Source organism: Somniosus microcephalus, chromosome 4 (assembly GCF_052327205.1).
Source record: "Somniosus microcephalus isolate GS21.2 chromosome 4, FLI_Smic_1.0, whole genome shotgun sequence".
NCBI lineage: Eukaryota > Metazoa > Chordata > Chondrichthyes > Squaliformes > Somniosidae > Somniosus > Somniosus microcephalus.
The window spans coordinates 259,660,381-259,675,618 of NC_140990.1; the positions used below are offsets into that span (position 1 = coordinate 259,660,381).

The 15,238-nt window shown below is 46.0% G+C and overlaps 1 protein-coding gene across 3 annotated transcripts in view; it reads left to right on the top strand.

Annotated features, from left to right (window-relative positions):
- galnt13 (polypeptide N-acetylgalactosaminyltransferase 13) overlaps positions 1-15,238 on the top strand; it is a 685,563-nt gene that overhangs the window by 585,757 nt on the left and 84,568 nt on the right. For all 3 annotated transcript variants that reach the window (XM_085986310.1, XM_085986311.1, XM_085986312.1), the window contains exon 10: positions 12,045-12,143. In XM_085986310.1, coding sequence (XP_085842436.1) covers positions 12,045-12,143 — 99 coding nt within the window. The remainder of the gene's footprint in view (positions 1-12,044; positions 12,144-15,238) is intronic.

The following is a 15,238-nucleotide window of genomic DNA, read 5'->3' on the forward strand; positions in this document are numbered from 1 at the left end:
TGCCCCCTCGCATCTGCGACTGAGGGTCCAAGGAGGTGCATTGCGCAAGAGGTCATCGTCGTACGTATCCTCACACTGTTCCCTTTCGGGAACTGTATGAAGTGGTGGAAGGATTTCTGGCCACGTTAACGCTCCTTCCGTGACCATAACCATCTTCATACCAGCCATTAGGGTGGTTAGTCCTATGGCGTGAGGGTTTTACGGCCTCCCACAACCCATCTGAGGGGGGGGGGGGGGAGGCCACCCACACCCGCGGACGCAAGTATCCCGCTGGATGTCCACCCAGAATTTATAGTTGGAGCTCCGACTCCACTTGCCGGGACTGTCTGGAGCGGGGTTCGAAACCCTACTCCTTCTGGCCCAGCGGCGGGGATGCTTACCGCTACGCAAAAGGCCCACGCCGCGCAAAAGGTGACACCCATATGTTTCCTGCGCCTTTTCCCTCCCCGTGACTGGAGCCCTATGCTGCCACTTGAAAGACCAAGCTATCATCTGTCCTTTTTGCGGCGCCTTTGACTTCTCATTACCAATGATGAGCAGGCGCTGCGCCTCCACCTCGTTGAGGAGATTGCTGAGGTCATCATCAGTTCAATTGTGAGTTCTTTTAATGCCGTGAATTGTGCTCATTCCAGCCATTTCACATTGCTAATCGGAGTGGGCCTTTGGCGTAGCGGTAGGATCCCCGCCGCTGGGCCAGACGGGGTAGGGTTTTGAACCCCGCTCCAGACAGTCCCGGCAAGTGGAGTCGGAGCTCCGGCTCTAAATTCTGGGTTGACATCCAGTGGGACATTTGCGTCCGTGGGTGTGGGTGGACCCCCTCCTCATATAGCTTGTGGGAGCCCGTAAAACCCTCCCGCCATAAGACTAACCACCCTAATGGCTGGTTCAAAGATGGTTACGGTCACGGAATGAGCGTTAATCACGGCCATAAATCCTTCCACCACTTCATACAGTTCCCCAAAGGGAACAGTGTGAAGACACGTATGACGACGACGTTGCTAAATAAATAAATGGAATAAAAAAAATTCTTTCAGGGCTTTTAAAAGTCTTTAAATTGCTTTAATTCTGTTTAAAACTACTTCAGATTCTTCAAAATAATGTAAACGTTTTTAAAAGTTTATAAAAGTTACCAAAAGCTTCATAAAAATACCAAAAACCTATTTGAAATGCTGCTCTGCATGTAAAAATGCTTTTCAGCTTGTGAGAAACATTGGGGGCGTGTCCTATTAAACTGAGACCTCAAGGGGCGTGTCTCAGTTGCACAGCGCGCTACAGGCTTCGCGCTGGCTACACTCCTGGGCGGCGTGACGTCAGACGCTGCCCGGGATTCTTCTGTTTCAATAAGGAATTCCAGGCGTCCCTGGAGGTGAACGGCAGGCGCGTCGGGTAAGTGCAGATCGAGGGCTTGCACGAGCGGCAAGCCCCCGATCCGAATTTCTGCCCCGTTAACTCTGTTTCTCTCTCCACGATGCTGCCTGACCTGCTGAGTGTTTCCAGCATTTTCTGTTGTTTCAGAATTCCAGCATTCGCAGTATTTTGCTATTGTATTAGTCATATACTCCCCAGCCCTTTTTCCATAGCCCTGAATTTTTTTCCTTTACAAGTATACATCCAGTTCCCTTTTGAAAGTTACAATTGAATCTGTTTCCCTTTCAGGCAGTGCATTCCAGATCATACCAACTCACTGAATAAAAAAATTCTCATCTACCCGCTGTTTTTTTTGGCAATTATCTTAAATCTGTGTCCTCTGTTTACCGACCTTCTTGCCAGTGGAAACAGTTTCTCCTTATTTACTCAATCAAAACCCCTCATCATTTTGAACAGCTCTAAATCTTTATACACAGGTTTTGAGGCTGTGGAATGCAATACCAATCAATTAATGGAATGAAATACCAATCAATTAGTGATTGAAGCAGAACCCATGTCAATATTTAAGAATAGGTCAGATTGACGGTTGAAAGAAAAGGGAGGTGGGAACAGGGTAAGATGACTGCTCATGTGGAGGATAAACACCAGCATGGATTGGTTGTAATTTGTATGTAATTTATTTACTAAATTAGAGGAGGGGCTAGCTTCAAAACATTCTGCAAGACCAACCCTTCCCACTGCCAAAACAGACACACATGCACCAATTTTGTTCATGTCACAATTTTGGGTTTAGTAGCGCACCACCAATCATAGGAGGCTCAAGTAATAAACTTAATGTCCTTGATACTACTTGCATAGAAATTCTAGGTAGGCTTAAAGGGTTCAAAGACAATAAATCCCCAGGGATGAATGTTAACTGTGATTCTATACAACTGAGGTGCTAATTGAGACTGGGGAAAGAATCTACAAAGAGCTGACAGTCCTCATGACAGAGGTAATGAAAACAGGGAAGATCCCACTGTTTGAAAACAGACTAAGCTGGCACCTACATTCAAAAAAGACATTGCAACAAAACTTACATTAGAAACTTGCAAAAAAATGGAATCTGTTATCGGGAACAAACTGCCCTAAAATAAACTAATAAATGGCAGTCAACACATAAGAACATAAGAAATAGGAGCAGGAGTAGGCCATTTGGCCCCTCGAGCCTGCTCCGCCATTCAATAACATTGTGGCTGATCTTCTACCTCATCTCCACTTTCCTGCACTATCCCCATATCCCTTGAATACCTTAATATTCAAAAATCTATCGATCTCTGTCTTGAATATACTCAATGACTGAGCCTCCACAGCCCTCTGGGGCAGAAAATTCCAAGGATTCACCACCCTTTGAGTGAAGAAATTTCTCCTCAACTCAGTCCTAAATTGCTGACCCCTTACTCTGAGACTGTGACCCCTGGTTCTAGACTCCCCAGCCAGGGGAAACATCCTCCCTGCATCTACCCTGTCAAGCCCTGTAAGAATGTTGTATGTTTCAATGAAATCACCTCTCATTCTTCTAAACTCTAGAGAATATAGGCCTAGTCTACTCAATATGTCCTCCTGGACAATCCCCCCATTCCAGGAACCAGTCTGGTGAACCTTCGTTGCACTCCCTCTATGGCAAGTATATCCTTCCTTAGGTAAGGAGAGCAAAAGTGTACACAATACTCCAGGTATGCTCTCACCAGGGCCCTATATAATTGCAGTAAGACGTCTTTACTCTTAAACTTAAATCCTCTTTTAATAAAGGCCAACATACCATTTGCTTTCCTAACTGCATGTTAACTTTCAGTGATTCGTGTGCAAGGACACTCAGGTCCCTCTGAACATCAACATTTCCCAATCTCTCACCATTTAAAAATTACTCTGGTTTTCTATTTTTCCTACCAAAGTGGATAACTTCACATTTCTCCACATTTTATTCCATATGCCATGTTCTTGCCTACTCACTTAGCCTGTCTATATCCCCTTGAAGCCTCCTTGCATCCTCCTCACAACTTACATTCCCACCTAGCTTTGTATCATCAGCAAACTTGGATATATTACATTTGGTCCCCTCATCCAAATCATTGATGTAGATTGTGAATAGCTGAGGCTCAAGCACTGATCCTTGTGGTACCCCACTAGTTACAGCCTGCCAACCTGAAAATGACCCGTTTATTCCTACTCTGTTTTCTGTCCATTAACCAATCCTCATTCCATGCTAATATGTTACCCCTAATCCCATAAGCCCTAATTTTGTTTAATAACCTCTTGCGTGGCACCTTATCGAATGCCTTCTAAAAATCCAAATACACCCCATCCACTGGTTCCCCGTTATCTATTCTGCTAGTTACCACCTCAAAAAACTCTAACAGATTTGTCAAACACGATTTCCCTTTCATAAATCCGTGTTGACTCTGTAAATTGTTTTATTATTTTTTAAGTGCCCTGTTACCTCATCCTTAATAACAGACTCTAGCATTTTCTCTACTACTGATGTCAGGTCTGTAGTTCCCTGTTTTCTCTCTCCCTCCTTAAATAGTGGGGTTACATTTGCTACCTTCCAATCCGCGGGTACCATTCTAGAATCTATGGAATTTTGGAAAATGACAACCAATGCATCTACTATCTCTATAACCATCTCTTTAAAAATCCTAGGATGTAGGCCATCAGGTCCAGGGGATTTATCGGCTTTCAGTCGCATTAATTTATCCAGTACAATTTTTTTACTAATGCTAATTTCTTTCGGTTCCTCCTTCTCGCTAGAGCCTTGGTTCTCCAATATTTCTGGGAAGTTTTTTGCGTCTTCTTCCATGAAGACTGACACAAAGTATTTGTTTAATTTCTCTGCCATTTCCTTGTTCCCCATTATAATTTCTCCTGTCTCAGCCTGTAAGGGACCCACATTTATTTTCGCTAATCCTTTCCTTTTTACATACCTATAGAAGCTATTACAGTCTGTTTTTATGTCTCTCGCTAGTTTAATCTCATATTCTATTTTCCCTTTATCAATTTCTTGGTCCTCCTTTGCTGAATTCTAAAATCCTCCCAATCCTCAGGCTTACTACTATTTTTGGTAACATTATAAGCCTTTTCCTTTGATCTAATACTATCTTTAACTTCTTGTTAGCCACAGTTGGACCACTTTTCCTGTGGGGTTTTTGTGCCTTAAAGGAATGTATATTTGTTGTAAATTATGTGTTAATTCTTTAAATACTAGCTATTGCTTGTCTACCATCATACCTTTTAATGTAGTTTTCCAATCTACCTTAGCCAACTCGCCCCTCATAACCACGTAGTTTGCTTTGTTTAGATTTAAGACCCTAGTTTCGGATTTAACTAAATCACTTTCAAACTCAATATAAAATTCTATCATTTTATGGTCACTCTTCCTGAAAGGCCCCTTTACTACAAGGTTATTAATTAAGCTTCTCATTGCACAATACCAGATCTATAATAGCCTGTTCCCTAGTTGGTTCCTCAACACACTGATCTCGAAAACTATCTTGCATACATTCCATGAATTCGTCTTCCACACTATTACTGCAAATTTGGTTTGCCCAGTCTATATGTAGATTAATGTCCCCCATGATTACTGTATTACCCTTGTTACAAGCATCTCTAATTTCCTGATTTATTCTCTGCCCTACAACTACTGTTTGGGAGCCTATAAACAACTGCCACCAATGTTTTCTGCCTCTTGCTGTTTCTTCGCTGCACCCAAACTGATTCTGCTTCTTGATTTTCGGAGCTAAGATCCTTTCTCTCCACAGTCTATATCCTATCCTTTATTATCAGGGCTACCCCATCCTCCTTTTCCATTTTGCCTATCTCTTCTAAAAGTTAAGTATTCTGGAATATTTAGTTCCCAACCTTGGCCACTTTGCAACCGCGTCTCCATTATGGCTATTAGATCAAACCTGTTAATTTCTATCAACGCTAGTAATTCATCTATTTTGTTGCGAATGCTTTGCGCATTCAGATATAATGGCCCAGAACTTCGGGTCTCCACGGGTGAGTACGCACGGGGTACTCACCCGTAGGCCCAATGGAAGTGCCGGTTTCCTGCATGCACTGCGCATGCGTGGGAAACCGGCACTTCCGTTCCCCTGAACGAAGGCGTTCAGAGTTCGAACGCATGCGCAGGAGAGGCAGCGCGTGCGCATCGAACTTACGGTTTTTTTTGCAGGTTTTCCCGGGAGGGTAAGTCTCCAGGAGTTAGACATTTAAAAAACAGGCGTAAGGTCTGCTTTCTACAAGGTAAGTGGTGAATTAATTAAAATTAAAACATTTTTTCCACAGGTTTATTATTTTTAAATACTTTAAAGCAAGGTAAGTTTATTTTTAGCCCCATTAGAAAATAAAATTATTTTTTTCAAAAGTTTAATTTATTGTTTAAAATAGTTATTTCATGTAATTTATAACTTATTTAAAAAATGTGATTTAAAAAAAAAATTATTTAAAGATTTAGTGATGTTTTGGGGCCTGTAGTATTTCTAAGTTTTGACAGCTCTTCCTGTCAAACTTATGAATGGGCATTTCCCTGCTACCATTGGCTCCCCATGGCCCACGTGATCCCAGGGGACGCATCGAACTAACTGCGCCCCTGGGATACGCAAGCACTGCGTGCCGGCAGTTGGAGCAGGCCCAGGATCGGAATTCCACGTGGGCCCACAGCTCAACGGCCGGCACGCAAGGTAAGTGCGGGTCGGAGGCTTGCACCCGCGGGAAGCCCCTGACCCGAATTTCTGGGCCAATGCCTTTAGCTTTGACTTTTTTCTATTTTCCCCCCGATGTCATCTTAGTAACTGATGTTTTATTACCTTTGTCACTCTCTCTGTTCCTTCCTGACCCACTCTGCTTATTTTTACCCAAAACTTTACTCTGCTCTAGAGCCTTGATATTTCTCTCACTGCTTTAAAATTTATTCTTCCCTGAATCCTCCCAACCCCTGTTCATTAGTTTAAAGTCCTGTCTATTGCCCTAGTTATTCGGTTCACCGGGACACTGTTCCCAGCCCGGTTTAAGTGGAGCCCGTCCCAATGGAACAGCTCCCTCTTTCCCAAGTACTGGTGCCAGTGCCCCATGAACTGAAACCCCTCCCTCCCACACTACTCTTTGAGCCACGCATTTAAACCTTTAATCTGTTTGTCCCTATGCCAATTTGTGTGTAGCTCAGGTAACAACCCAGAGATTATTACCTTTGAGGTTCTGCTTTTTCATTTGGATCCTAGCTCCTCAAATTCCCTCAACAGAAACTCATTCCTAGTTCTACCTATGTCGTTAGTTCCTACGTGAACCACGATAACTGGATCCTTCCCCTCCCACTCCAAGTTCTTCTCCAGCCACGAGGAAATGTCTTTAACCCTGGCACCGGGCAGGCAACACAACCTTCGGAACTCTCGGTCGCGGCTGCAGAGAACAGTATCTATCCCCCTGACTATACTGTCCCCTACCACAATTACATTCCCTTTCACTCCCCCCAAACAGTCAGGGGGAGATAGAGGAACAGATATGTAGGCAAATCTCAGAGAAGTGTGCAAATAATAGTGGGGGATTTCAACTTCCCCAATATTAGCTGGGATAGTCAGAGTGTAAAAGGCTTACAGGGTGCGGAATTCTTAAAGTGCATCCAGGAGAGCTTTTTGAGCCAGCATGTAGAAAGTCCTACAAGAGAAGGGGGTGGTACTGGACCTAATTCTAGGGAATGTGGCCGGGCAAGTGGTAGAAGTGTTAGTAGGTGAGCACTTTGGTGACAGTGACCATAATTCGGTGAGATTTAAGGTAGTCATGGAAAAGGACAAGGATGGACCGGAAATAAAGGTTCTAAATTGGGGGAAGGCCGATTTTAATATGATAAGGCAGGATCTGGCCAATGTGGACTGGGATCAGCTACTTGAAGGAAAATCCACATCGGAGCAATGGGAGTCTTTCAGAAAGGAAATTGAGAGAGTACAATGGCAACATATTCCCGTAAAGGTCAAGGGTGGGACCAACAAGCCCAGGGAACCTTGGATGTCAAGGGATATACGAGAATGGATTAGGAAAAAAAGGGGGGCTTTTGGCAGATACAAAGGACTAAAGACAGAGGAAGCCCTAGAGGAGTATAAAAAGTGCAGGGGGATACTTAAAAAAGAAATTAGGAGAGCGAGGAGGGGCCATGAAATAACACTGGTGAGCAAAATAAAGGAAAATCCTAAGGTGTTTTATAAGTATATTAAGGGCAAGAGGATAACTAGGGAAAGAGTAGGGCCCATTAGGGAACAAAGTGGTAAGCTGTGTGTAGAGCCAGAAGATGTAGGTGGTTTTAAATGAATTTTTTGCATCTGTGTTCACTATGGAGAAGGACAATGTGGACATAGAAATCGGGCAGGGGAACTGTGATATACTTGAACATATTAGCATCGAGAGGGAGGAGGTACTAGCGGTTTTAGCAGGCTTAAAAGTGGATAAATCCCCAGGCCCGGACGAGATGTATCCCAGGCTACTCTGTGAGGCAAAGGAGGAGATTGCAGGGGCTCTGACACAAATTTTCAGAACCTCTCTGGCCACAGGGGATGTGCCAGAGGACTGGAGAACAGCTAACGTAGTACCATTATTCAAGAAGGATAGTAGGGATAAACCAGGGAATTACAGGCCAGTGAGCCTAACATCAGTGGTAGGGAAATTATTGGAAAAAATTCTGAGGGACAGAATTAGTCTCCACTTGGAGAGGCAAGGATTAATTAGGGATAGCCAGCATGGCTTTGTCAAGGGAAGATCATGTCTGACCAATTTGATTGAATTTTTCGAGGGGGTGACTAGGTGTGTGGATGAGGGTAGTGCAGTGGATGTGGTTTATATGGATTTCAGTAAGGCTTTTGATAAAGTCCCGCATAGGAGACTGGTCAGGAAGGTAAGAGCCCATGGGATCCAGGGTGCCTTGGCACATTGGATCCAAAACTGGCTTAGTGGCAGAAGGCAGAGGGTGATGGTGGAAGGTTGTTTTTGTGACTGGAAGCCTGTGTCCAGTGGGGTACCGCAGGGATCGGTGCTGGGTCCCTTGCTGTTTGTGGTCTACATTAATGATTTGGATGTGAATGTAAAAGGTATGATCAGTAAGTTCACAGATGACACGAAAATTGGTGGGGTGGTAAATAGCGAGGAGGGAAGCCTCAGGCTACAGGACGATATAGATGGGTTGGTCAGATGGGCGGAACAGTAGCAAATGGAATTTAACCCTGAAAAGTGTGAGGTGATGCATTTTGGAGGGACTAACAAGGCAAGGGAATACACAATGAATGGTAAGACCCTAGGAAAGACAGAGGATCAGAGGGACCTTGGTGTGCATGTACATAGATCCCTGAAGGCAGCAGAACAGGTGGATAAGGTGGTTAAAAAGGCATATGGGATATTTGCCTTCATTAGCCGAGGCATAGAATATAAGAGCAGGGAGGTTATGATGGAGCTGTACAAAACGCTGGTAAGGCCACAGCTGGAGTACTGTGTGCAGTTCTGGTCGCCACACTATAGGAAGGATGTGATTGCTTTGGAGAGGGTGCAGAGGAGATTTACCAGGATGTTACCTGGGCTGGAGCGCTTCAGCTATGAAGAAAGACTGGACAGACTTGGAGCAGAAAGACTTGGAGCAGAGAAGGCTGAGGGGGGACCTGATTGAGGTGTACAAAATTATGAGGGGCATAGATAGGGTAGATAGAAAGGAACTTTTCCCCTTAGTAGAGGGATCAATAACAAGGGGGCATAGATTCAAGGTAAGGGGCTGGAGGTTTAGAGGGGATTTGTGGAAAAACTTTTTCACCCAGCGGGTGGTTGGAATCTGTAACTCACTGCCTGAAAGGGTGGTAGAGGCAGGAACCCTCACAACGTTCAAGAAGCATTTGGATGAGCACTTGAAAGGCCATAGCATACAAGGCTACGGACCAAATGCTGGAAAATGGGATTAGATTAGACAGGGCTTGATGGCCGGCGTGGACACAATGGGCCAAAGGGCCTCTTTCTGTGCTGTATGACTCTATGGCCTAGAAATTCGGTTGGTAGCGCCAGCGATTAGCACCTAAAGAGCCCGAGAATTGGGGCGTTACCCAATTTTCGGGCGGGCGCTGTGAATATAGCGCCACCTCCCATATTGAGTATGATTTTAGCGCCGGCGCTAACTCTTTGCGCGCGCCCGCGGGCGCAGGCAGATCATGACGTCATTTCAGTGTGCAACGCCATTTTTGCGCCTCGGACCGGATATTCGGTGGCGCCCGCAACCTTTCCGCCTGGTGCTATTAGTGACAGTTGGATGGAGCGTTCCCAGGCCCTTCTCGGACTCGGGGGGCGCTGTTTAAAGGGGACAGCACTGGTATAAAAGCTGCAGCCATTTGGGCTGGCCATCCTGATCGTTGCTGAGAGAGTTGCTGACCTTCTGTTGGACAGTAATTTTCTCATTTAGCCTTCGGAGGCACTGGCACTGGCAGTTTGAGGGCTCGGCTCCTGAGCTGGTGATGCAGCATCTGAAAGCAGGGAGGTGGAGGAGTGGCTTTAGCAAAAGGACAGGTTCGCAGCAAGGGATGCCAGATTGTGGCAAGGCTATGACATGGGTCCACAGTGAGAAAGCATGCTGGCGGGGGGAACAAGTAGAAGGAGACAGTTGTAAGAGGTGAGAACCTTACCATCGCTGTCGACAATGGGGTCGGTAGCTGCAGTGGTTACAGGACCATTCAGACGTCCTCCAAGAATCTGGTGGACTCTCTCCTCGAGATCCGTGAGAGTGACCACTTGTGGAGGTCCTCCACCGGTGCGAAGCTGGTCTTTGCCAATCCTCGCCAGCATGGACTGCAGGGGAAAGGAAGGGAAGTTATGTTACCTGATGCCCTGAGTGATCATCTCATGCCCCCCATGGTGCAAGAGCCCTTACATGACGCCCTGAGTCAAATGTGCATGTGTGTGCCCATAAAGGGCCATGGGTGCTTGCTGGCAGATGGCCAATGGGGCACAGGCCACCCTGTAGCCATAAAGTCAGGTGCAAATGAATAGATGCAGAAGTTTGCAGGAACAACACCCACCCTCACGACCCGAGTGAGGTCGTTGAATTTCTTTCTGCATTGGACAGGGCTCCTGGTCACCATGCTGCTGGAGTTGTCCCTCTGGCATACATCCCTCCAAGCTCGTCGGTAGTCCTTATGATTCGGCCTCCTGCCATTGTCTGGGTAGAGAACATCTCGCCGGCGCTCCACTGTGGCCACCAATTGCTCCAGAGCCTCATTGATGAAGCGCTCTGCTCTCTGTCTCACCTTCTCCATCTGGTCCAAGTTTTTATCGCCAGAGAAGGGCCTGCGCCGATTCTGAGGTCTGCAAGGCGTAGAGTGTGGATGCTGAAGCTGACTGACCCACCCCTTTAAGAGCTAGCCGGCGCCTGGAAGTCTCGTGGTCATCGGTAATTGAGAGCACCTGCGCTGAGCCCGTCAGCATCGATATTGGGTTGCGCCGGAAGTTTAACGCCTTAGGAGTCCCGTGTAACACCTGAATTCGCGCCTCAATCACCTTTAGGGGCGATGCAAACCAATATCGCGCCAGGCGGCGATAAGTTTCATCCGGCTATAAACTTTGCGCAGCACCAGTTCTAACGCCTCAAGCCGGGCTATACCCAATTTCTAGGCCTATGACTCTATGACCCACTTGAATGGCCTCCTGCACCATGGTGCCAAGATCAGCTTGCTCATCCACCCTGCAGGTTTTTCCCCCATTCACACAGGCAGCAGGAACCCCTTGGACAAGGGCAAAGGCTGAGGCTCCTCCAGCACTGCACCTGGGGTCCCCTTACCTGCCTGAGTTGCAGTCACACACTCCTGTCCCTGACCACTAACCAGACATGTACCACCTAAGGGGTGTGACTGCCTCCTGGATCAAAGTGTCCAGGTAACTCTCTCCATCCCTGCTGCTCCGCAATGTCTGCACCTCAGACTCCAGCTCAAAAACTCAGAGCTGAAGTTCCTGGAGATGCAGGCACTTACTGCAAATGTGGTTCTCCGGGATCACAATGCTCTCTACAAACTCCCACATGCTGCAGTTGCGGCACACCACCTGCACTGCCATCCCTATATGACCTTGTTTTATTTAATTACATTTGTATTTAGGTAACTTAGTTTACAGTGTAGTTTCTTGACTACTTACTTGATCTAGCTTAAGTTAAGGGTACTGAAATTAAATATCTACCTGTAACACAAAGCACTACAAGTAGTGTAGGCAAAAAGCAGCAACTCCTTCTCCCTCTTCTCCGATATCAAAGGGGCAGAAGCAAATTCAGAAGCCATGATATTCCACACAGCATGTTATTATCTGTGTCAGAATTTCTCCTTTTAGCCCTCAATCTTTTTAATCCTGTTCCTAATCATCATATTTGTCCTTTCTTAAAGGTGTTATTTACATTAGGTGGGTGTTTATTCCACATATCCACTACTCCTGTGAGAGGAAAGGGTGGAGATGAGAATTTCTTCTGATCTAGTTTTGATTGAGGCTAGTTTTATACTGGTATCCTCCAGTTCTGTGTACCTGGGTATCTATCTATAATATATATATATATGTATTTCAAATTTCTAGAAAATATGAATCTACAGTGATTTCAGCAAGAATGCGTTTGTCCATAACCACTCATATCTGGTTATTTTCAGATTAGAAATGTTGATACAAACCAGTGCCTCGATAATATGGGGCGGAAGGAAAATGAAAAAGTTGGTATCTTCAATTGCCACGGCATGGGAGGAAATCAGGTAAGACACTACGGCCCCGATATTTATGGGGAGTGCGGTAGCACGGGGAAAACCTGGCAAGGCCGGGGACATGGCGGCCCTGCTGAATTTAACAGTAGGACCTCGTTATAACTTTTTTCTTGCGTTTCCTGCCCAGCATGTAAAGGCTGGTTGGCTGCCGTGTGGGAAAACCAGCAGCAGGAGATCTGCAGCCATGGAACCTTTAGGATGAACCCCGGTAATCGGGAGGGAAAGATCAGGACTTTGGAGGGGGGGTGGTGGTGTGGAGGACAGAGTCCATCGTCGGAGGGAGGGAGCGAGAGATCGAGGCTGGTTGGGGTGAGGTCTGCTATCGCGCCGGTGGGGGGGTGAAGAGAGAGAGAGGCTGCAATCAGCAGAGGGGAGGCCGTAGGTCCCTTGAGGGGCTGGGGGAGCACTGCTGCTTCTTTTGGCCCACAAGGAATGTTGTAAAAAGCACTTACCTTCTTGAGCCGGCCGCCGCCGCCTCCCGTTTATTGCAGGGCTTCCTAACCTCTGGTAAACCTGCGCGGGCAACTGTTGCATTTAAATCAGGCTCCTAATTGCACTGAGGGAGCATAATTTAAATATGTTAATGAAGTGTCCCACCTCGACTCACATGCTAGGAAACCTCCTGCCTCTCGACGACAGGACAATCGCACGCCACAAAACCTGCCGCCGTAAAAATGGCAACAGGCGCATAATCGGCAAGTTGGGGACGCTTTCTCTGTTTAAACATTTTTAATCCCGACCCTCTCCCGCCCCTCATGGGAGGGTCAATATCGAGGCCTACATGTCAGAGGTTATTTCCAAGTTTATGTAAGTTAACTATATTGGTTCTAGAATCACAGTTCACATGACGCACAGTCCAAATTGTTAGATACTTTTATAAAATCATTTCTTTATGTAATAAAATAATATAATATATTTTGGGATTTATGAAGCCTAAATAAATGAAAATGTGGTGCAACTCTAATCTGCAACCTAATGGAGCTGCTTTTCCTCCCCCTGTAAGGCCGCATGTCAGGTGGGACACACCTAAAATGTGCTAGACCTGACTTGTACCCATCCCAATTTGTGGGTTGAGGTCATGATCTTACGCCCAATGTACCCCAGGCGCAAATATGTCCCTTGGTAGGGCCTTGAACCTGGAAATGGAGGCCTGCAGCACTGATGATGACCACCAGCTAGGGGTATTCTGGCTGTTGTACAAAAACAGGAACTAGAAAGCCTCCAGCAATGAATAATGGTGGAATGAGAAAATAGGAGAGCCACTTATTTTGTCAGGTCTGTCATGGTTTTGCGGCCTGTCCTTCTCAGCTCCTGCATTCTGAGGGGGAGTGGTGGTCAAGAGCAAGATCTTAGGCCTGTTTCTGCTGGGCACCCTTCCTAATAGGCGCCTGACACTTTGTGACATGAAAATGAGGAAGGAGGTGACCATGGCCCAGAAATTCGGGTTGGAGGCTTCCCGCAGGTGCAAGCCTCCGACCTGCACTTACCTAGTGCGCCAGCCGTTGTGCTGTGGGCCCGCATGGGATTCCGATCCTGGGCCTCTTCAAATGCCGGCGCGCAGTGCTTGCGTATCCCAGGGGCGCAGTTAGTTCGAAGCATCCCCTGGGATGACATGAGCCATGGAGAGCCAATGGTAGCAGAGAATGCCCATTCATAAATTTGACAGGAAGAGCTGTCAAAACTATAAATACAAATCAGCCCCAAAACATAACTAAAACTTCAAATACATTCAAAAAAAACATCACATTTTTAAAATAACTATAAATTACATAAAATAACTATTTTAAACAATAATTTAAATTTTGAAAAAATTAATTACAGTTTCTAACGGGGCTAAAAATAAACTAACCTTTCTTTAAAGTATTTAAAAATAATAAACCTGTGGAAAAAATGTTTTAATTTTACTTAATTCACCACTTACCTTGTTAAAAGCAGGCCTTGCGACTGCTTTTTAAAAGTGTCACTCCTGGAGACTTACCCTCCTGGAGAAACCTGCAAAAAAAACGTACGTTCCAGGCGCACGCGCTGCCTTTCCGGCACACGTGTTCGACCTGTGAACCCCTTCCTTTAAGTGAACAGAAGATCCAGTTTCCCACGCATGCGCAGTGCATGCACGAAATCAGCACTTTCGTTGGGCCTACACGTGAGCACCCTGCGCGTACTCACCCGTGGGGACCCGAATTTCTGGGCCATTATATCCATCCCGGCTCATTTGTATAGTATTCCCTTTAGAAAATCCCCAGGCAACACAAAGGCCTGGCGTCACATCCTCTGCCCTTTTTTCCTCTGCTTTGTACTCCGTAAACAAGTCTTCATGGGCGTAAACCCGAGTGAAATCAGCCCGAGGGAGGTAGATTTTCAACTTGCCACCCATGCATAAACCTGCCATTTTGGATCGGACAGCTGTTATAGTAACTGCCTGATTTTTTTTTTCCACTTTCGATTTGAATGGAAATGAAAATCAAGCAGTTTCTATAATGGGCGGCAGATCTCTAATGCTAGTTTTACGCTTGGTCAGTAAGTTGAAAATCTACCCCAATGAGTTTGGTGTTTTATAAACAGATTCTTGGATTCTTGCATACACCATAGAAAAAGCAGGGTGGGCACAATTAATACTGCAGACTTAAAAAAAGGGTTTGGGTACCATTGGCAATTTTATGTGTAAATAAAACAACACCAGCAAAGTAATCTATACAATTATCATAATTTGCATAGTTAGTGGTTCTGGGGCTGAAAATCTGTGAGCCTTTGAGCCCGTTGTAAATACCGATATCTGCCTGCTGATCACTTCTGCCTCTGGCCTTGCCAGAGTTTGTAGGGGCAGCGGGAGGTCAACTAATTCGAATTACCTGGGCGGGCACCTGCACCCCTAGGGCTTATCTGCAGTGTCTGCCTGCCAGAGAATCTGCATACTGCAACAGAGGTGACTGGATCTGGAGGAGGCACCAGCTTCCCTCCCCACCAAAGATGAATTTCTGGCCCCACGGTTCCCTTCGTAAGTAGGCTGATAATTATTTAATTTTAAATTCTACCTCTTCAAGCTTCAGGGGTCCAGGCTGCAACCCATGCCTGCACCCCAGGTGGTC